The following is a 22542-nucleotide window of genomic DNA, read 5'->3' on the forward strand; positions in this document are numbered from 1 at the left end:
TCCCTCTCTGTCACTCACCGGTGTATGGTGTATAGCCTTTCTGCTGCGGCCGGTGGCACAATGGAGTCTTCTGTGTCCCGAAACTCTGGCTGGGGACACACACCGCAGGGCTCTCGACCCTCTTGCGGCCTGCTCAGGCCTAGGCGTCTTGCTCACCCCCCTGCAGCACTCTGCGTCCTTTACACTAGTTCCTCTCCAGCCTGCTCCAAGTCTGATTGCAGCGTCCTTCTCCCGAGGTGGGTCTCTTTACCCAGGCAGGTTTCTCCTCCTTGTGTTCTTGCCTGTCTCTTTTTATGCACCTGCAGCCTCTCAATTGGTTGCACGGGCAAGTTGTTTGCTTTGGCATAGTTAACTTTATTAGTGGGACATGCCTGGCCCTTGTAGTGGTGCTCCATAGTCCTATTCCTCGCCTCAATACCAGAGTGGTGTCCGTGAGAGGAAGTGTGCATAACTCCCATTTGCCTCTTCCTCATCCCAGAGGAATATAAATGTGGGACTGTGTGTGTGAGAAAGAGGGAAAGACTGACGCCTTCAAAGGCAGGGGAGTGTGTAGTCTGATATGGGTGAGGGGTGCCATGCCTCACCTTCCTCTTCCCCACTCCCCAAGGTCCCTCCACCCAGGTGATCCTCCCTCGCATGTCCACCCCAGGATCGGGATCCAAAAGCAATGGCCTTTCCCTGGCCACCTTTGAGGAGGATCCAAGGGGAGAAGATGGGAGGATGCCCTTTGGGCCCTCACACAACATTTGAAAAAGGGCTGCAACGACTGAGTAACTTTGACTGCTACAAATCTGTTAAAAAAAGTACAATCAAAGAATCGGAGAAACTGGCAAGAGGGGTTAAAGCTTAGCAACCTATAAAACATGACAAGGGAACCCCACAACGCACTTTATTTAGCAGAGACTCCACAGAAAGAGCACTTGCCCATGTCTACCATGTTCTCGGCACATAACCTCTCATTTGTCCTAGTCATGCTTGATCTCTTCTGGCTGTGACGCCTCTCTTCGAGACTCTTCCTTCTCATCTTTCAGGACACTTCCATTACTGAAATTGCTCCTGATCTAGACCATTGCGCATTCTTCTGGAACCCTGGTTCCTATTCCTCATCTCCACTACCGGTAGGGATCCTGCAAGTTTCCTTTCCTCTCCCCTCCCGGTAGGGATCCTGCAAGGTTCCTATCCTCTCCCCTCCCGGTAGGGATCCTGCAAGGTTCCTTTCCTCTCCACTCCCGGTAGGGATCCTGCAAGGGTCCTTTCCTCTCCACTCCCGGTAGGGATCCTGCAAGGGTCCTTTCCACTCCCGGTAGGGATCCTGCAAGGGCCCTTTCCTCTCCCCTCCCGGTAGGGATCCTGCAAGGGTCCGGTCCTCTCCCCTCCCAGTAGGGATCCTGCAAGGGTCTGGTCCTCTCCCCTCCCGGTAGGGATCCTGCAAGGGTCTGGTCCTCTCCCCTCCCGGTAGGGATCCTGCAAGGGTCTGGTCCTCTCCCCTCCCGGTAGGGATCCTGCAAGGGTCTGGTCCTCTCCCCTCCCGGTAGGGATCCTGCAAGGGTCTGGTCCTCTCCCCTCCCGGTAGGGATCCTGCAAGGGTCCGGTCCTCTCCCCTCCCGGTAGGGACCCTGCAAGGGTCCGGTCCTCTCCACTCCCGGTAAGGATCCTGCAAGGGTCCTGTCCTTTCCTCTCCACTCCCGGGAGGGATCCTGTAAGGGTCCTTTCCTCTCCACTCCCGGGAGGGATCCTGTAAGGGTCCTTTCCTCTCTACTCCCTGTAGGGAGCCTGCAAGGTTCCTTTCCTCTCTACTCCCTGTAGGGAGCCTGCAAGGTTCCTTTCCTCTCCTCTCCCGGTAGGGATCCTGCAAGGGTCCTCTCCCGGTAGGGATCCTGCAAGGGTTCTTGCCTCTCCTCTCTCGCTAGGGATCCTGCAAGGGTCCTTGCCTCTCCTCTCTCGCTAGGGATCCTGCAAGGGTCCTTGCCTCTCCTCTCTCGCTAGGGATCCTGCAAGGGTCCTTGCCTCTCCTCTCTCGCTAGGGATCCTGCAAGGGTCCTTGCCTCTCCTCTCTCGCTAGGGATCCTGCAAGGGTCCTGGCCTCTCCTCTCTCGGTAGGGATCCTGCAAGGGTCCTGGCCTCTCCTCTCTCAGTAGGGATCCTGCAAGGGTCCTCTTTCGGTAGGGATCCTGCGGTGGTCCTCTCCACTACCAGTAGGGACCCTGCAAGGGCCCTGTCCTCTGTTCCCTACTACTGTATTGCTCAACTGCTCTCCTCCTTATGTCTGCCCAAAATGCTCCTTCCATCTTGCTTCGATCATTCACCCTGAGCTAGCCCTCAGCATCACCAACTTCTCTCTAATCCATTGGTCCCTGGATGCCACTACCTCAATGTTTGCTCAACTTGCCATGAGCTGATCGATTCCTGCCCTGTAAGGCCACACCCACTCTTCTTTGCTCCGGACCTAACCAAATCTGCTGTGGCTCATGATCTTGGGGTCCTCTGACAATGACGTTCAATTTATCACGTCTGCTGCCTGGCACTATCTGCGAGACTGCCTGTAAAAACATTCCCAATGCACGTTTAAAACAAAATGTGTTTTTAATTGAGCTGTTGCACTGCTGTCCTTTGTGTTTTGTAGCAATTCCTATAGGTGTAATTTACAACGATTGACTGATTGGTTGGTATGAAATAATCCAGGCAGGCAGGATAAAGGGTTGCTGAGGGGCAACATGGCCTGGGGGACATTGGACTACTCAAACAGTTCTTTGAGGAAAGTGCTAAACTGTTACCTGCCTTCATGTAGGGTGATGCAAAGTACTGCCATCTTCATACTTTTTACCTGCAAAGTAGTTTGTTGCCTGGGCCTACTTTTTCTCTCCTGCTTCTTTCGCTGGGCCACCTCCGCTCCCAGTCCCTCATCTGCCTAACTGCTGCCTGTCCACCCAGTGCAGCCTCCCACTTTTGCTGCATTGCAATTCATATCTTTGAAGTTCTGCCCCTCTTCATCTTGCTTTAATATCCTGACCCTCAAAATCCACTTCCCCCATTGCTTTGATATCCTGACCCTCAAAATCCACCCCCCCCTCCCCCCCTCCCCTCCCCCCCTCCCCCCACCCCCCCATTGCACGCCAGTGATAAAACAGTTGGCTTGTTATGTAAAATGCCCTGCTTTTGGGTTGCCCCATCTTTCATATACTTTATGCACTGTATTTCCCGGGGCGGGCACTAAGCTGCATAGGCTGAGCTGTAGAGAAGGGTTTGGCTTCAGAAGAAGTTGAGGAAAGCTCCGCCTGGCTATGGATCCTGGTGGCAGATGCTTGGCGTGGCTATGGATCCTGGTGGCAGATGCTTGGCGTGGCTATGGATCCTGGTGGCAGATGCTAAGGCGTGGCTATGGATCCTGGTGGCATAACCTCAGCTTTAGGTGTGAGAAATATGAAAGGGTTTTGGGGTCTGTTGCGTGGGGCGGAAAGGAGGTCTAGTGGCAATTAGTTATCTTGTTGGTTCTAATGTGTAATGGCTGTGGTATGACCATGAGGAAGGAGGGGAGGGTTGGCTTGTCTGCAGTGGCCATGCCTCCCCAGCACTATGGAGTATATACTTTGATTACTGTAAACATCTGGCGTAGGTTGCTCTACACTCTACACTCTGCACTACCGCAGAAATTAATCTTGGGCTTCCTCATGGTACTGGGCACGCATCTTCTCCAATGGTTGCTGACCGTGATTTTTGTTTTTTGGTTCTTGCAGATGACCAAGCTGAAGATCCATTGCAGCCACTGAGCAAGCAACCAAGGCTGGAGCTTGTGTTTGAAGAGTGGGATGTTGCCGGCCTGCCCTGGTGGTTCCTGGGGAACCTGAAGAATAGCTATGATCCCCTGAGTAACGGGTCAACGGATATACCAACAAACCAGGTATGTTTCCAAAAGGTCTGAGACAACAAGTCCATACTTTATCCCGAATGCCATGTACAACCAAAGCCTACAAACAAATGTGTACCCACTGTTTTTGCTCCCCTCAGCCGTCTGCCACTTGTTGCTATGTGTACTTGTACTGAAAAACTACATCAGCTGCACCCTCTCCAGAGGGGGGTTGTGCTGTGGCTTCTTATCTGAAGTCCAGTCAGGGATTAGTTTGATTTAAGTAACTAAAAAGAACATGGGTATTAAAACAAAAGTAATTTGAATCTCTTAAATTGTTTTTCTGGAACAAGGAAGTTTACCCTCCCGAAGTCCTTACTCCCAACGTTAAGAATGAATGAATGCAATTCTTGCTCCTTGGCTCACAGCATAGCAATAATCCAGCTACCACTCCGTTTTCCCCAAAGGTATGGCGAGCACCGCTCGTGCGCTTCCTTTTAAAATGTTGGGAAACGGGATGCATTTTTGTTTTCTTCCTGCTCTACAACCAGAGCCACCTTTTCATATACATGTGGCCTCCTTGCTAACCTTCCTGGTTTTGAAGGTTGCCTCCATCTGAGTGCATCACTACTGATGCCCCCTCATTCGCTGCTGCGTCTCTTTCCTCTACAGGTAGGTTTAGGTGAAAAGGGGCTTTAACTTTGGCAAGCATCAATTATTTTAGTGTGTACCTATGTCAGCAGTTGGGTGTATCCATTACTCCATAGGAATAGTTGACCAACTTCCCAGGCCCTGTGCCCTAACCTCCCCGTTTCTGTATAATCTGAGAGGACGCTGGGAATGCCTCCTGTATGAGTTGCAAGGATCCTGGAACCAAAGTGATAGAAAGCCTTGGATTGTGTTAAAACTGTAAAACCTCACTCTTTCGCCATGAGCTTCGGGCAGACCTAGAGGGAAGAACGCAGAGAAAAAGGAGCAGTAAGCTATTGGGGGGGGGGGGGGGGAGCAGATCAGAGTCTCGGGTAGGGTGGGGAGTGCAGGGGTGTGTGGACCTAGGTGTTAAGGAGGAGCCATTCCTTGAAAAGGAATGTCTTCAGTCCTGAAGTGATAGGGCAGGGCTGATGGGGGAGGGGGGTGAGGTTCCAGAGTCTTGGAGCATAGACCGAGAAGGCTGGTCTTCAGGTTAGTTCTCCTGCTCTGTTGTAAGTCAAGGCTGCACATTTGCTAACTTCTCGTGGATTGCAGGCCCTCCGGAGATACTCAGTTTTTCAGTGTGGTAGCTTGGGGACTTCCATTATAGATGATGCAACAGGATTTGAAGATGATGCAGGCTTGCAGTTTGAGCCAGTGTTGTTTGATGAGCGTCGGGGTGAAGTGGTCAAATTTGCAGTCCTTTAATGAGTTTTGCTGCAGCATGCAGGACACATTTCAGCAGTGCCAGGGTAGTCCCCGGAAAGCCTTCCAAAAGGGAATTGCCACCATCCAGGTGGGAGAGGATTGAGGCTTGGCCAGCTGATCTGACGTTTCTGGGAAGGCTTTGATTTTCCACCAAAAAGAGAAAGCTGGTACCAGGCAGTTTGTGTCTTGCGTGCTATGTAGCGTTTGTCGGTCGGTGTTGAACTCAAGGGACTTGGCACAAGAGGCCAGCTGGGGTGTGAATCACTCGATGTTCATACTGGAACCAGGTCTGGATGTCTGGGTGTTTGGTGGTGTTGGTCAGCAATAGGAATTCAGTCTTGCAGGGGTTGTCATGATCTCTGCTTCCAAAAGGTCAGGGTTTTCCCAACTCCCTTGGAAGCAGATCCATAACCCAGGTCCCGAGTGCCAACCAGTCCCAATTGGGACCTTTTGGACCCAGTCCTGGCGCCAGTGGCACCATGCTCATAATTATGCCCAGTCCCAGCGCTGGAAGCGCCGGGCTCATAATGCTTGGGTGGACTTACCTGCAGCAGACCATGCTGCTTACTTGCCTGCCAGTTGAGCCTCGGATCCTCTTCTGTTTGGAACTACTTTTCCTGTTGGGTGGGGCTGGAGCCACTCCCTAGATTCAGAACACTGGAACTCTTCTGGAAGGCAGGAACTCTTTTCTTACCAGGAACTCTTTTCTTACTTAGGCGTGGCTGTGGAAGGAGACACCTAAGCACTACAGGAGGCTATTTAAACCACACCCGGTGGATGAATCTTGCTTTGCGTTATTCTGCAACCTCTGCAGCAGAACGCTCATCGTGTCTTCTGCATCCGGTCCTGGGCCTAAGGAAAAAGGCTTACCATCCTGAATCCAGTCTTCAGCAACACCTATAAAGACAAGAAAGAACAGGTTAGCATTCCGGCATCTGAAAGGCAAAGGCTTACCTACTCTTCATGCGCTCCGGAAGTCTTCACACTGCATTCCGGCATCTGAAAGACAAAAGCTTACCATCTCTTCGCACGCTCCGGAGGCCTTCGGCGCTGCATCCCGCATCTGAAAGACAAAACAAGGTGCGTTTAAAGACATTGGGGAACTTTAATACTCACGTGCCATTACTCCTTTCCACCTCTAATCCAGTGGGTATTCCGGCACCCTGCAGCCGCTCCGAACTCGTACCTGCAAAATAAAAAGACAGAGCGCATCGTGAAGCAGGCAACAAGCGCTTACTTAGGTGCTTCCAGGCGCTTCTATTCATCACACAGGCTCCATCTTCAACTCACTTCAGCCCGTCATCCGCCATCGCCGGAACCCTGCAAAACAAGAGACATCATTACTAAAGACTTTAAAGACATTTGAATGACTCGAAACTTACCGTTCGTGCAGTAAACGACGGACAGCAGTCCTCTGAAGTCAAGAGGCCTGCGCTACCTATCCAGTGAAGAAACTGGTTACAGCACCCTGCCCCGAGGCAGATGGAGAGCTCGGCATTCACTTACCTAAGGTGAGAGCGTTAACCTTTGGGGGTCTACAGGAGAGGAGAAGAGGAAAGAGATAGGGACACCCCAATAACCCCAGTTCATTAACCCCATATTTTCTATCTGCAGACATCTTACTCTACACGTCAGGCATACAGTGCACAGAGGTCCAGCCCAAAGAGCCAACCGGGTGCTACACATCACCTTTGAAGATACGGTAGTCGCCCAGTCAAGACCGGCGCCTCTGCGAGAATCAGGTGAGCGTTACAGAACGCAAAGCCTACCGCAAAACTCTCACCCAGGCGCTATGGAAACCTCGGATACTGACCCCCTAGCCCGGTTACTTGGGGAACTGAGGGCAGAAGTGCATGCAGCTCGTCGGGAAACGAATGCTCTAAGAAGGGAACTAATTATTTCCAAGGAGAGAACAGACAATCTTGCTAGACAAGTGCTACAGTCACAAGCCGGACAGACCCCGTTACCCGCATCAGGGGCAAATCTTCCTTCAACAGCCTCTATGAATCCAGTGCAGATCAACCTACCTGGGAATGTACCTCTGGCTCCGCCCGAACGATTTTCTGGTGACCCAAAGAGGTTTGCAGTATTTATCAATCAGTGCCGGTTGCACTTCTTATGCCGGCCAGCAGCCTTTCCAACTGATCAAGCTAAAGTAGCTTTTGTACTTTCGTACCTTAGTGGCAATGCGGCAGACTGGTCGATCCCTCTAGTTAATCAAGATGATCCGGTTCTCCATGATTTTCAAGCCTTTCAGCTTAGTATGGAAAAACTGTTCGCAAGACATTCACAGGGGCAGGCCTTGGACAATGAGCTTCTTTCGTTGCGACAGGGTAATCAAGACCTTTTGGCTTATATTGCATCTTTCAATAGACTAATAGTGGAAACTCAATGGCCTGAGGACAAAAGGATTACGCTGTTTTATAGAGGTCTACGTGGAGAGCTCAAAGACGTTTTAGCCCAAGTAGTGAATCCCCCACAAGACTGTTCGGATTATATAGACTTGGTCGTTCAAATAGATCACAGGCTGCAGAACAGGAAGGCCGATCGTTCCAAGTTTGATGCTCGAGTACTTTCCAAACCGCCAACTCCTTCCAAAGGAGTAGACTCCGGGGAACCCATGCAAATAGGGGGTCTGAAAGGTCCTCTAACACAAAGGGAGCGGGAAAGGAGGAAACAGTTGCAATTATGCCTATATTGCGGAAACTCAGGGCACTTTCTTCGAGACTGTCCGGTGAAACCTGCCAAGAAGGCAGTAGGAGCTGCAGTTACCAAAGTTACAAACTCTGAGCAGGGAAACAACCTCGCCCGACAAGAATAGAGGTCCTCTTGCCGAGCGTGAAAACCACTTCCGTGACCTCGCATTTCGTGATACCTATGGTCCTCATTAGCCCTGATAGTCCGGATCGATTACATGCAATTGAAGCTTACGTCGACAGCGGTGCCATCGGCAATTATGTGGATCATGAAATGGTTTTGAGGATGAATCTAACTCTTTGTCCCAAGGCTGTAAAGGACGTCATTACTACGGTGGATGGTACGGAGATAGCCTCCGGGCCAGTAACGCATACCACTCGAGGTGACGCTAGTAAGTCAAGATGGACACCATGAGAAGATCGTGTTCGATGTGATCAAGGCCCCTCAGTTCCAGATTATTCTAGGAATACCTTGGTTAGAGAAACACAATCCTCTGATCGATTGGCGAGCAAGAACGGTCCAGTTTCCAGAATGTGTCTCTACTTGTCACCCTCCACCTGGTGTGGCACTGGCAGCAATTTCTTCAGAGACTCCCCAGTTACCTCCCGAATACCTAGAATACCAAGATGTTTTCCGGAAGGAGCAGGCTAACTCTCTACCTCCTCATAGGTCTTATGACTGCCAGATAGACCTGATACCTGGATCTACTCCTCCTTGTAGTAGAATTTATGCCCTCACCGAGCCTGAGAACCTTCACCTTCGACAATACCTGGATCAATACCTGGCAAATGGGTTTATTCGTCCTTCCAAGTCCCCTGCCTCTTCAGCTTTGTTCTTCGTTCCAAAAAAGGAAGGAGACCTTAGAACTTGTATCGATTATCGCTCCCTGAACCAGATCACCGTTAAGAATAGATATCTGTTGCCTTTGATCCCTGAACTCCTGGACCAAGTCAGAAAAGCATGCATATATACAAAGCTGGATCTTGGAGGAGCTTACCACTTGGTACGAGTAAAAGAGGGTGATGAATGGAAGACGGCCTTCCGCACCAAGTATGGGCTATTTGAATATCAGGTCATGCCCTTCAGACTTTGCAATGCCCCGGCCGCCTTTCAATATTTTATGAACGATGTCCTCAGAGAGCTCATAGATGTGTGTGTTGTTGTTTACATCGACGACATTCTCGTTTATTCTTCATCGGAATCTGAACATCGGAAACACGTGAAAATGGTCCTCGAAAGATTGCGTCAACACAAACTTTTCGCTAAGTTGGAAAAATGTGTTTTCAACGTGACTGAAGTTGAATTCTTGGGATTCATATTATCACCTGGCGGAGTGCGTATGGCTTCAAAGAAGGTCGATGCAGTTCTCAAATGGCCATCACCATCCTCCGTAAAAGGTGTGCAAAGCATGTTAGGCTTCGCTAACTTTTACCACTGGTTTATCCCCCGAGTTCTCTCGAATAGTCCAGCCCATCACTGCCTTGTTAAAGAAAAACAAACGTTTTGAATGGTCTACCGAGGCGGAACAAGCTTTCCAGTATTTGAAGACTAAATTTATCTCTGCACCAATCTTAAAACGCCCTCGCCCCGAACTCCCCTACATCGTGGAAACTGATGCTTCAAGCCTTGCCATGGGGGCAGTTCTATCACAAAAGGACCCGGTAACCAATCGGTTGCATCCCGTGGCATTTTGGTCCCGCAAATTCTCGCCTCCTGAAGTCAATTACACGATTACTGACAAGGAACTTCTGGCTATCAAGTCTGCCTTTAAGGCTTGGCGGCATTATCTGCTGGGGGGCCCGACACACCGTTACTGTGATTACGGATCACCGAAACCTGCAATATTTGAAAACCGCAAAAGCCCGATCCTCTAGACAACTCCGTTGGGCATTATTCTTTGCCGAGTTTGACTTCATAATTACCTATCGACCTGGTACAAAGAACGGTAAAGCCGATGCCCTTTCTCGGATGGGAGTGGAAGAACACTTGATCAACCCTAAACCTGTACCAATCATTCCCGAACAAAGAATTCTGGGTGTAATCGCCACAGAATCCATAGAGGAAGTTAAGGATAAAGCCAGGCAACTTGTAACTCCAGCAGACATACAGAATTGGCATCTGCAGGGAAAGGACCTTGCAGTAAAGGACAACTTATTGTATTTCCAAGAACGATTATACCTACCCAGCACAGATTTACAGAAAAAAGTAATTTCTTGTTATCACGACTCTTTAATGGAAGGTCATCCCGGTATAGCCAAGACCTCAGAAAAGATCAAGCGCTACTTCTGGTGGCCGTCTTGGAAAAAAGATATCAGAGACTTTATAATGTCCTGTGGAGTATGCGCCCAAAACAAGAGTCAAAAGGAAAGACCAGCAGGCCTCTTACGCCCTATTGACATCCCACCTCGCCCTTGGCATACGCTTTCTATGGACTTCATCACCGATCTACCTCCATGCTCCGGATACAATACGATTCTAGTTATCGTGGACTTATTCTCCAAGATGGCGCATTTCATTCCGCTCAAAGGCTTGCCAACAGCAGCAACTCTGGCCCGAGAATTTCTCGAAAACATCGTCCGACTGCACGGTTTTCCTTCGGTTCTAATTTCGGATCGAGGTAGTCAATTTATTTCTCATTTTTGGCGAAGTTGCTGTCGGTCGGCTCAAATTGATGTGAGACTATCGACCAGTCACCACCCTCAGACCGACGGACAAACCGAGAGGACCAATCAAACTCTGGAACAGTATTTACGCTGCATGCTGCAACAAACTGAAAAAACTTGGAAAGATATTCTTTGGATAGCCGAGTATGCCTACAATAACTCTGTCCATTCGGGAACTGGGAAAACCCCGTTTTTTCTTTTGTACGGCAGTCACCCTTGAACCTCGGAGTTGGATCCCCTCCAAGATCTTGAAACACCAGCAGTAGACTACCTGCATTCTACAATCACCCAAGCCTTTAAGGAAGCTGTTTCTCACCTTCAAAGGGCTAAAGAACAATACAAGAAAGGAGCAGATCAACATCGGAAGGAAGCCCCTCACTATCAAGTAGGGGATCAAGTCTGGTTATCCACCAAATATCTATCTCTAAAAGGGCCACGCACATTCAACCCAAGATACCTTGGTCCCTATTCCATCACTACCATGGTAAACCCAGTAGCGGTCAAGTTGGACTTGCCCCCGCACATGAAGATACATCCGGTCTTCCACGTCTCTCTATTAAAACCCGTGCAACCTCAAACCCGACTAACCAAATCTCCAAAACCTATCCTAGTTGATGGAGAACTCGAGTTTGAAGTCAAAAGCATTCTGGACTCCAAGATCTCCAAATCTAAACTATTCTACCTAATTGACTGGAAAGGCTACGGCCCCAAGAGAGATCCTGGGAACCTGCTGAATATGTCCACGCTCCTCGCCTAATCAAAAGATTTCACCGAACATTTCCTGACAAGCCAAAACCCCCGGAGAAGCCCGGTTTGGGATGGGCCTTGGGGGGGGGGGGGTACTGTCATGATCTCTGCTTCCAAAAGGTCAGGGTTTTCCCAACTCCCTTGGAAGCAGATCCATAACCCAAGTTCCGAGTGCCAACCAGTCCCAATTGGGACCTTTTGGACCCAGTCCTGGCGCCAGTGGCACCAGGCTCATAATTATGCCCAGTCCCAGCGCTGGAAGCACCGGGCTCATAATGCTTGGGTGGACTTACCTGCAGCAGACCATGCTGCTTACTTGCCTGCCAGTTGAGCCTCGGATCCTCTTCTGTTTGGAACTACTTTTCCTGTTGGGTGGGGCTGGAGCCACTCCCTAGATTCAGAACACTGGAACTCTTCTGGAAGGCAGGAACTCTTTTCTTACCAGGAACTCTTTTCTTACTTAGGCGTGGCTGTGGAAGGAGACACCTAAGCACTACAGGAGGCTATTTAAACCACACCCGGTGGATGAATCTTGCTTTGCGTTATTCTGCAACCTCTGCAGCAGAACGCTCATCGTGTCTTCTGCATCCGGTCCTGGGCCTAAGGAAAAAGGCTTACCATCCTGAATCCAGTCTTCAGCAACACCTATAAAGACAAGAAAGAACAGGTTAGCATTCCGGCATCTGAAAGGCAAAGGCTTACCTACTCTTCGTGCGCTCCGGAGGTCTTCACACTGCATTCCGGCATCTGAAAGACAAAAGCTTACCATCTCTTCGCACGCTCCGGAGGCCTTCGGCGCTGCATCCCGCATCTGAAAGACAAAACAAGGTGCGTTTAAAGACATTGGGGAACTTTAATACTCACGTGCCATTACTCCTTTCCACCTCTAATCCAGTGGGTATTCCGGCACCCTGCAGCCGCTCCGAACTCGTACCTGCAAAATAAAAAGACAGTTAGAGCGCATCGTGAAGCAGGCAACAAGCGCTTACTTAGGTGCTTCCAGGCGCTTCTATTCATCACACCGGCTCCATCTTCAACTCACTTCAGCCCGTCATCCGCCATCGCCGGAACCCTGCAAAACTAGAGACATCATTAATAAAGACATTAAAGACATTTGAATGACTCGAAACTTACCGTTCGTGCAGTAAACGACGGACAGCAGTCCTCTGAAGTCAAGAGGCCTGCGCTACCTATCCAGTGAAGAAACTGGTTACAGCACCCTGCCCCGAGGCAGATGGAGAGCTCGGCATTCACTTACCTAAGGTGAGAGCGTTAACCTTTGGGGGTCTACAGGAGGGAGAAGAGGAAAGAGATAGGGACACCCCAATAACCCCAGTTCATTAACCCCATATTTTCTATCTGCAGACATCTTACTCTATACGTCAGGCATACAGTGCACAGAGGTCCAGCCCAAAGAGCCAACCGGGTGCTACACATCACCTTTGAAGATACGGTAGTCGCCCAGTCAAGACCGGCGCCTCTGCGAGAATCAGGTGAGCGTTACAGGGTTGAGCTTCAGGTAAGCACTGGACATCTAGGACTGGATCAACGTGAGGCTGGCCTTGAGCCTTTGGATGTCTTCGATGGAGGATATCTTAAGTAGAGCTGCGTGTTATTTGCGTATTAGTGGATGTTGTGTGGAAAGAGGAGGGTTCAGAGCAGTTCATGTAAAGACTGAGGACCACAAAGGACAGGCTGGATCCCTGCGGGACTTCACAGGTGATGGGTTGAGTTTGTGATCTGGAAGAATCTATTTGTACAAACTGGTGTCGACGAGCTTGTGTATTCCTCCCCCTCAGCAATGTAGATTGATGGCGAGTGTCTGGTCTACTGTGTCAAATGCTGCTGAGGGGACAAGGAAAACTTGAGGGAAGCATGGTTATCAAGGATTTTAAGGGTATGGTTGAACAGTTGAACACTTTGATGGTAGGCATGTCTGTGCTGCATCTGGGTCTGTAGCCATGTTGGTTGTGCTGAAGGAGGTATTGCCTTTGTTTTGGAGTTCTGTGGCTACTGCTTTTTCAAGGATCTTGTGTGCAGTAGCACTTTTTGGGAGTATCTAGGTGCAGAATGGGATTACCATAATAAACAGTATTGGACCCAAATGACTGGACAGACTCGATTATGGCAAAGTACTACTTTATTATCAGTTGAATAAAGTAGGGAAATCTGGCGAACAACAATTTGTAGTCCACACACTCGCAATGCAGATTGATTACACAAAGGCTTTATACCTAGATCTGCGTCGGCTGTGATGTAATCCTACGTGGCAAATAATAAAACCAATCCGGTTTGGGATTGGTTAGGGGAATATATCTACTATAGAGTCCATGTATTATGTACTTAATTGGCTGCTCCTCTGTGGTAGGCAAGCCTCAAAACGTTCTAACTACGCATAGTATAGATGAACAGTAGAAAATTGGCTCATTGAACATTGTTTGCTCTTTGTTGCATAGTCCCGCATGATAGGTTGGTTTTCTTAACGGGTCTGTGCATCGTATCTATTCAATTCATTTGGTTGCTTAATATGAACATAACATTACAAGCAGCCAATTGCGTTGCTCACTTTTGCACCTTGGCAATGTTAATTTAGTATCTCGATATATCACGCCAAATTTGGTTGGTCTGTTTGTAATAAAGGCTGTTTATCTTGCATACTTTTCATATCCGTACCTAATGGGATAGGGTATAATTTCCGAATTAGGGTATTGTCTAATGAGATTTCTCAAATGTAGTATCTAGGTCATTCTATTTCGCTTAGTTTGGATTCCTGGTGCTTTTAGCTGTATTTCTGAAGCGGGGTCCCTAGATGTTAGTCTTTCCTCTCGACAAGATAACCGCTTTAGAAACAAAATGGCCGTTTTATAGTAAACGTGATGATGCGGTCGCTTTCCCGATTACGCGCTCACGTCATCACGCTATCCTCCATTTTACTATGGGACAGATGTTTTCTATGCCAAAGTACTTTGTTGTCCATTTTGACATGGCTATGTTCTTGTTCAAAATGGTATACCAGAGAGTATCTTAAGTCTTTGTGACTAATTGTTCTTAAGTGCTCAAATTCTATTTTTTAAGGGACGGATCATACTGCCAATGTATAGTTTAGAACGGATGCATTTCATCCCGTACACTACGAACTTTGTATTAGTTTATTTATTCTTCAATATGACGTGTGGTTCCATTTAGCATCTCTATTGTCTTTCCCGTTTTCTGAATGTGGGCGTTCATTACACTTGCCACATTTATAGTTTCCTCTAAGAGTTGTTTGTTGCCACATCTGAGGTATGCTAGTCTTAGTTATTCGTCCAGTATGACAGATGAGGGGGCGGAGTATATCAGTAACTTACACGTCTGCTCATCTTAACTTGCCTAAAAAGGGAAGATGGGTAATTGGGTGGTAGTCGTCTGGGTTCAATGTTGGTTTCGTGAGGTGGAAGAATTTGTTTGGTCTTGAGGGTCGAGGGGAAGGTACCTTGAGTTGGAGAGCTATTGATTGTCAGGTAAGGGAGGAGATATTCAGTAAGCAGGGTTTATAGTAAGGAGGGATGGAGGATTCCATCTGCGTTACATGTGGCCTTTAGCGTGTGCTAAGGTGGCAGTGAGGTCTTCCATAGTGTGTTGAAAGTTGTCCAGGTAGTTGTGGTTTTGCGCGATGGGATGTGTAGTGTGCTGTCGGTTGTGATGTTCGTGTCCGTCAGCCGTTCAAGTTGATCTTGTTGATGAAGGTAGAGTTGATGGTGGTGGATTAGATGAAGTGTGCTACGAGTGGGTCGTGCTGAGAGTTGATTCAGTGCTTGATGGCTTTGAAGGGGGCTCTGCTTTCATTATTAACCTTGGCAATGGTGTTTTTGGTAGTAGTTGGCCATGGTAGTAATGATCAGTCGCCTCTGTGTAGCAGAGTTCTTTGGATCAGAGCAAGGTCGGATGCATTGCAGGAATTTTGACAATTCTTTTCTAGTGGTTTGTTTGGTCGAGTACTTGAGCGTACCAGGGTGCCAAAGGTTTAGGCTTGAGGGTGCGCTGTTTTACTGGGGCATGCTGGTTGGTGTTTGTGAGGGTGGTTTTGAGTTCTCGATGAAGCAATTTGCAGTCCTGGTTCGTCAGAGGTACATCAGCCCATATGAGGTGGAGTTGATGCTGGAGTTGTGACCGTTGATGGCATGGTGTTCACTGTTCATGCTTGCTGTGATGGCAAGCACGTCTTTGGCGTTTCTTTAGACTCTGACACATTGCTATTGAGTCCCTTTGGGCAGACTGCTCCCCCTGTGGACCTTTGGTCTTTTGCATCTGGAAGAGTCAGAGCCGCCTCAATCTTGGTTATTTGGCAGCAGAGCCTTGAACATCAGCCAGAGCAGCAGTTTGCCTCTTCAAATTGAGACCCCGGGTTTAATCCCATCTGTCCTTTTAACCTTCTGTGAACTATCTTTAGAGCTTTCCTCCCTGGTATTCCTGTGACGCAACCAGTGCCGAGCATGGGCTTCTTACAAGCTCACTCGCTGGTATGAATGCCTGCAACACGACCAGTGCCGAGCATGGGCTTCTTACAAGCTCACTCGCTGGTATGAAGGCCTGCAACATGACCAGTGCAGAGCATGGGCTCCTTACAAGCTCACCCGCTGGTATGAATGCCTGCAACATGACCAGTGCAGAGCATGGCCTCCTTACAAGCTCACTCGCTGGTATGAATGCCTGCAACATGACCAGTGCAGAGCATGGGCTCCTTACAAGCTCACTCGCTGGTATGAATGCCTGCAACATGACCAGTGCCGAGCATGGGCTCCTTACAAGCTCACTCGCTGGTATGAATGCCTGCAACATGACCAGTGCAGAGCATGGGCTCCTTACAAGCTCACTCGCTGGTATGAATGCCTGCAACATGACCAGTGCAGAGCATGGGCTCCTTACAAGCTCACTCGCTGGTATGAATGCCTGCAACATAACCAGTGCCGAGCATGGGCTCCTTACAAGCTCACTCGCTGGTATGAATGCCTGCAACATGACCATGGGCTCCTTACAAGCTCACTCGCTGGTATGATATGAATGCCTGCAACATGACCAGTGCAGAGCATGGGCTCCTTACAAGCTCACTCGCTGGTATGATATGAATGCCTGCAACATGACCAGTGCAGAGCATGGGCTCCTTACAAGCTCACTCGCTGGTATGATATGAATGCCTGCAACATGACCAGTGCAGAGCATGGGCATCCTTACCTGGTCTCATGCCCCCAGCCAAGGGGTCAAAAGGGAGACTGTAACAAAGGCAGAAACACCTACCTTCACTTCAAAAACCTCCTACATAGATGCTAAAAAGCAGATGTTGGTCATTTTTCTTAAGTAGAAATGTGGAAAACTACTTGGACATTTTATTTGAAGATTTTCCCATATTCTCAGAAGGAAAATGAGCATTTTTTTCCACATTGCATTGAAAGTGCTCTTTTCTTGGTTTGTCTTTCTTTATTGCAGCTGCTCCTCAATGGAACCTGGGTCCTTTTATGCCATTAGTCGCTTTTTAAATGTTACTCTTTTCTGCTCCTGTTTTTTTCGTTCCTTTTCTATTCTGAGACTTGAATTTGTATTTCTAGCTTCCAAAAGGCAGAGAAAATAAATAAGCCAGTACTAAATTAGTTACTCACATGACTGATTACTGGAGAGCTTGGATTGGCCTCAGAGCTGCTAGAAGGATGGAAACTGCTATCCTGAACATCTCTCCAACCTTGACTTTAACATTCCCTCTGTTGTCATCCTACTCTCTCTCTTCTGCCTTCGACACGGTCATCCATACCATCCTGCTCAACCGTCTCCGTAATAACCTGGATATCACCGATCAAGCTCTGGCCTGGCTGACCTCTTTCGTCTCTGACCCTCCCAGGTCCAACTGGGGTCTTTCCTATCATCTATCTTCCTCTCTACCTGTGGTATTCCCCAGAAGTCTAACCTCTCACCCTGGCTTTTCAACCAATGCCTGGCAACTCTCGCCCACTGCATTGCCATTTTCTGCTCAAATTTCCAGTGCTATGCTGACAACACTCAACTCATTTTAAGGCACCTCCTTTGCCTCTCATCTCGGATTGCCTAACTGCCATTCAAGATTGGTGTGCCGCCAATGATCTTTGTCTGAATGCCAGCAAGACGGAGATCCTCCTCATAGGCACACCTTCACCACCCTCAATCTCTGGCGGCCCTCCCTTGCCCCCCCTCCTACTCCCACCGCGAGGCTAAAAGCCTCAGGCTCATCTTTGACTCCAGAGGTCTCTAAAAAGTGAAACTTCCTACTTCCTCCTCGGAGGTACACTGCCTGCCTTTCCTCTCCTTCCCCCAGAAGCTCACTGTCTCCGAAGCTCTGGTTCTCTCTAGGTTGGACTCTTGTAACAGCCTCTTTGTAAATCTACCTGCCTTTACTCGCCGCCGTCTGCAACGTATCCAGAACAGGACTGCGAGACTTGTCCTTGGCCTCAAGCCATGGGATCGTATCTCTCCATCTCTGAAATCTCTCCATTGGCTCGCAGTGGATGCAAGGATTACATTCAAAACCCTCTGCATTGTCCACAAGGCTTTCTGGGGACTGGGTCCAAAATACCTTCAGCTATCCCTCCGCAAATACCTCCCTCTACCTTCGCTCCTCTACCTCGAACTCCCTCAGGGCCAGTTGTTTTTTAAAGAAACGAGCTGGGGGTAGATCTGGGTCCTCCCTCTGGAACAGCCTCTCTGCCAATCTAAAACTTGAGAACCATCTCCGTTCTGGAAGCACCTCAAGACCTTCCCATTTTGCCTTCTCTCCCCCTCCCCCCTGCTGATCTGCTCTCTCGTGGCACTGTGCGCCTGGCCACTCTGTCCCCTGGGCCCAGGTACCTGCTCACCCGGCCACCCTTCTGCACTCCCTCCTGGCCACCCCTTGCACCGGGGACTGTATCTGTACCCATACAGTCTCCCACGACCTACCCAGTCTGCTGCCTTAAACACAGCACTTGCTGGCTACACTACCACTGTTTATTGCCTCTATTTGTATTTATGATTTATCTGTTGGTGCTCCACACTTTGCACTCTTCCTCTCTTCCATGCACTTTACTTTTTCCCCTTTCCCATGCATCTGCGCGTTCTCAATGTCAGTGGGCCTAGTAAGATCGTTGTTTTGTTCTCCCCTGTTCCCATCCCCCCTTGCCTTGTCACACTCTGAAACACTTGTGTATGGGCGCGATACAAATAAAATATCACCCATTTTTCTAGGTAAAACAGTATAGTTTAAAAGTAAAACCGAGCTTGAAACGGGCAGGAATCAAGGCTGAGTAGCAGCGAGGGTGCTTGTGGTTCCTTGCCACTGGTCGGGGGACAGATGAGGGAGCCAGTTGGTGAATTTCACATCGCTCAGTGGGTTGAGAAGCTGTGACTGAGATCTATGTAACCTAGAAGGCATCGGTTTCTCTTCCTAGTGAATTCCTTCCTGAGTTTGAGTACTTGTTGCAAAAGCGAAGTAACGTGCTGGCCATGCGGCCTAAAAACCCACTGCATCCTCTACCACTTGCCATAGGCTTCTGGGACCCATAATGAAATGCTACACATCTCCATTGCCGGTAGTGCAGACACTGACCAGCTCACCGAAGACCATCTTAATATTTGAGGAGTAGCCATCTGCCTAAGTCGATGATCTAAAGTGCAGGGATCTAAAGTGCAGGGAAGAGTTCCTGCACTAGTTTTCATCCATTGCGCCTCCTAAACCCCCCCCCCCCCCCGACCACCCAACAACGCCTTTACCTACTTCTTCAAGCCCAAGCCTAAATCTGGCATTTAGTATTTTTTTGTTTTTGCATGTCCATCTCTTCTGCAAGAAAGGTAAATGAAATGTTGGTTCTGTATTTTGCAAGCCTTTTCTTTCTTCACAATGTGGCCCGAAGAGCTGATCCATCTTTCAGAAGGTGGCGTCAGATTTTCATATTAACCAGCTTCATTCTTGGTACCTTTGTCTTCCCTGATCCTCTCGGAGGAGTTTGTATAATTTCAATGTCAATATTGTTCTGGTATACTCTAGATAAAACCGGAGACATTAGGAAGTGTACACGCAGTTGGTGACTTATGAAGCAATTCGTGCTGGTTTCCAGAGGAAGACCCTTCCAGGAAGACCTGGAGCTCAACAGTGAGCTCAACAGTGACTTCTGCCCTCCCCGGGACCATCGCTTTCGAGATGTGTAAAGCAGCTACCTGGAAGTCTATGCACACTCCTATGATGCAAGAGCAAACCCTTGGCTTGCTGTATTATTCAATGTTCATCAAGAACTGTCCCAAGAACAGTGACGTTTCTTGTTATCCTGGCCACCATCCTAGTTGTTTGATTTCTGAACCCCCAAAGTCACCCTGGTATCCAGAATGAATTCAAGACACTACTCTATACATCTCTTGAAAAAGAAAGCATTCTGACAGCAAGGTGCATTGTGGGAGCAGGCAGCTTCCATATCCTTTCAAGTGGTTCACATTTGCATGTCTCTTCAGGGTGTCCAATATCCTCTCGATGGAATAAATACTGTTAGTGACATATCCTTTTCCTATCTACTCAGTTACAACCACTTAGCACTTCCCCAAATATGGCTGGAGTTCGATTAATGCACCCCATCCTGGAATGTGGTGAGTCATTTTTGGCATCTGGAAGTAAATATTGTTTTAAGATTGTTTAATGAGTACCATGCAAATGGCACTTGTTCTTCATAAAATCTCCTCGCCAGTGTGAGTGGGTGAGTACATTGTGCCAGACCTGCACTAGTTTGTCGTGCTAGGTGGAAGACTGAGGTGCCATGAGGCACGTGGCCCTGAGGAGATTTCTGAACTGTAATCTGATGGCTGACACTATTCCGCTCTCCTTAGGACATTGATACAGCTGTGGTCTCGGACACCACTGACGACTTGTGGTTCCTGAATGAAGCTGGGTCTGACCATTGTAACGAGGAGATGAAACTGGAGACCCAAGACTCCGATCGTGGCAGCGATGAAGAGTTGGCAGCTGAAGAAGGCAAGGACAGTGGCAAAGAGGCAAGTTCACATGTTCAAATTACTCTTTGCTCTTTTCTTGTGGCCTTGCTGGCACTCCCAACATCTTTTAGGGTTGGCAGTGCCTCGGGAAAGCTTCAGTTGCATGTATGCTCGTGCCTTCTTGCCCTGCCCACACTAGATCTCGGCTTGACCCAGCAAAGAAGCCCTGTAAGGTAGGAGGCAGATGCAGTAGCTTGTAAAACGGTGCTTCATTTCTGATTGAGTTGTGCAAGATTGTGTGCGTTGGCAGCAGATCTAACACATGAAGGAACATTTTCCAACCCCCTACCTAGGCTGCTTGTGAGGGAGTAGTCCTGCTTCACTCAAACATCGGGGTGATGTGCAGGTGCCTCACAACTTGGTTTGCTATTGTGATGAAGTGCAGCTGCCCCACTGGCCAAAATGCTGCTTATTTTACATATTTGAAACTAGGAAGTGGTTGTTTGGAGATGGACAAACCAATCGGTTTTCAGCAAAAGTTCTTTGTTTTTGATGTGCTTATTTTGGAAACATTTCATAGTGGGAAGGGCTGGAGAGCAAAACTAGACTGGTAGATCACGCCTCATAGCCATGTAGAAGTGGCACTTCTAGAAACCAGTGCATTGTGAAGCTGTACATGAATGTGCTTTGGCGTTTAAATGACTTTCCTGCTTGAGAGCAGGGAAGGTTCAGTAGACGCTGGCTTATGGCAATCCTGCCAGTGTGGCGGGCAAGGACCTTTAAGATGGGGCTTGGGTGCAGATGAAGGAATGCCAGGCTGTAGTATCTATTGCAGAGGCATCCGGTGCCGTTGCGAGTAATAGCTGATTTATCTTGGTGTCGCAGGGTCTGTCCATTATATCATAGTCCACAGTATCCCCACAGGAGCTACTTTGGATGGATATGCCAATGTCCCTGCCATCATTCCGCCAGCAAGGGATCTACCACCATATCAAGGTGCGCAGAGCTGAGCAACATTGAATAAATTGTGCCATCATGCTCTGTTGGGCACCGTTTGCTTTCCCTGTTATGGTCCATCATGCCATCCGCCCCATCTCAGTGATCCTGGCACTGCCGCCTTGAGGTTGGGCAGGGGATGTTGTCTTGCCCTGTTGGGCAATGGGCACTGTCCTTCACTTCTTTTTTTTGGGCAGTGTGCATTGTCCTGCGCTGTTGGGCGCGGTCCTGCTATTTTTCTATCTGGGGCGTCGGCACTGACCTCGCCAAGACCTCCTGCACGATCGGGCATTCCTCCACTAAGTCATGCTGCAACCACTTTTGGCGCTTGCTTTTTGTTAAGAACATAAATTGCTTGCTCACACAATTTAGTGGTGTTTTATTCGTAAGTTTATTCACGATTAGGAGTCCCCAGGTAGATGGGACCTCAACTGGCGAACTAGCTTCCTGTATGATTCTCGAATGCTGATTCGATCATCATACAGAGTGCAAACCCGCATTTAGACAATAGAACAGTGCACATCATAACATCTCCCTTTCTACACTATTCAGAAAGAAAAGTGAAATAGAAATAAAAAATAGAATTGAAAAAACAAAACGGAAGATAGTATGTGAGAACAATTGAACAACCACACATCTATAACCATCTTATCAATTAATACATTTGAACAATTGTGAGGACAGTGTCACACTTGGTAACCAGGTCAATAACTTGAGTTACACAGAAATATGACTATCTTTTTTTTTTTTTTTTTAAAGGCTATGATTGATGTTAATCCATTTTCAAGCCAGTCAGTTCTTAGCAGTTTTTCTTGGCTCCATAATGTTTTCTAGTAGTAAATGAAATCATTATATTTCCGCACAGTTTTCCTGTTCTTTGACACAAGATTACTACCCTGCATCTCCCCGGAACTCTCTTGCATTACTACTTCTTGCATGTTATTGATTTGTCCTGCCTGTATGATGTCCTCACAAGACCACTTCTTGCCATCCTCCAAAAACAGATTTGTCCGAACATTTCAACACTCTTTGTGGAAGTCGATATTTGAATTCACCCTTCATTACTCTCCTTGGTTCCTTTACTCTGATCCAATCTCCTCTGACAACTTTGTTCTCTGATACATGTTCTTGGTATCATAGTATCTCTTATATTCGATTTATTTTTCTTACTTTCCTCACAGTTTCCTCCAAATCGATGTATTGCATTCTATTTCCACACAAGGCAGGCAGGTCTAAGTCTGT

The 22542-nt window shown here is 48.3% G+C and overlaps 1 protein-coding gene across 2 annotated transcripts in view; it reads left to right on the top strand.

Moving 5' to 3' along the window:
- Positions 1-22542, top strand: part of MDM4 (MDM4 regulator of p53) — a 169802-nt gene that overhangs the window by 124510 nt on the left and 22750 nt on the right. For both annotated transcript variants that reach the window (XM_069633115.1, XM_069633116.1), the window contains exons 8-9: positions 3735-3898; positions 20200-20364. In XM_069633115.1, coding sequence (XP_069489216.1) covers positions 3735-3898; positions 20200-20364 — 329 coding nt within the window. The remainder of the gene's footprint in view (positions 1-3734; positions 3899-20199; positions 20365-22542) is intronic.

The sequence above is a fragment of the Ambystoma mexicanum genome, chromosome 13 (genome assembly GCF_040938575.1).
Source record: "Ambystoma mexicanum isolate Mex_15411 chromosome 13, UKY_AmexF1_1, whole genome shotgun sequence".
NCBI lineage: Eukaryota > Metazoa > Chordata > Amphibia > Caudata > Ambystomatidae > Ambystoma > Ambystoma mexicanum.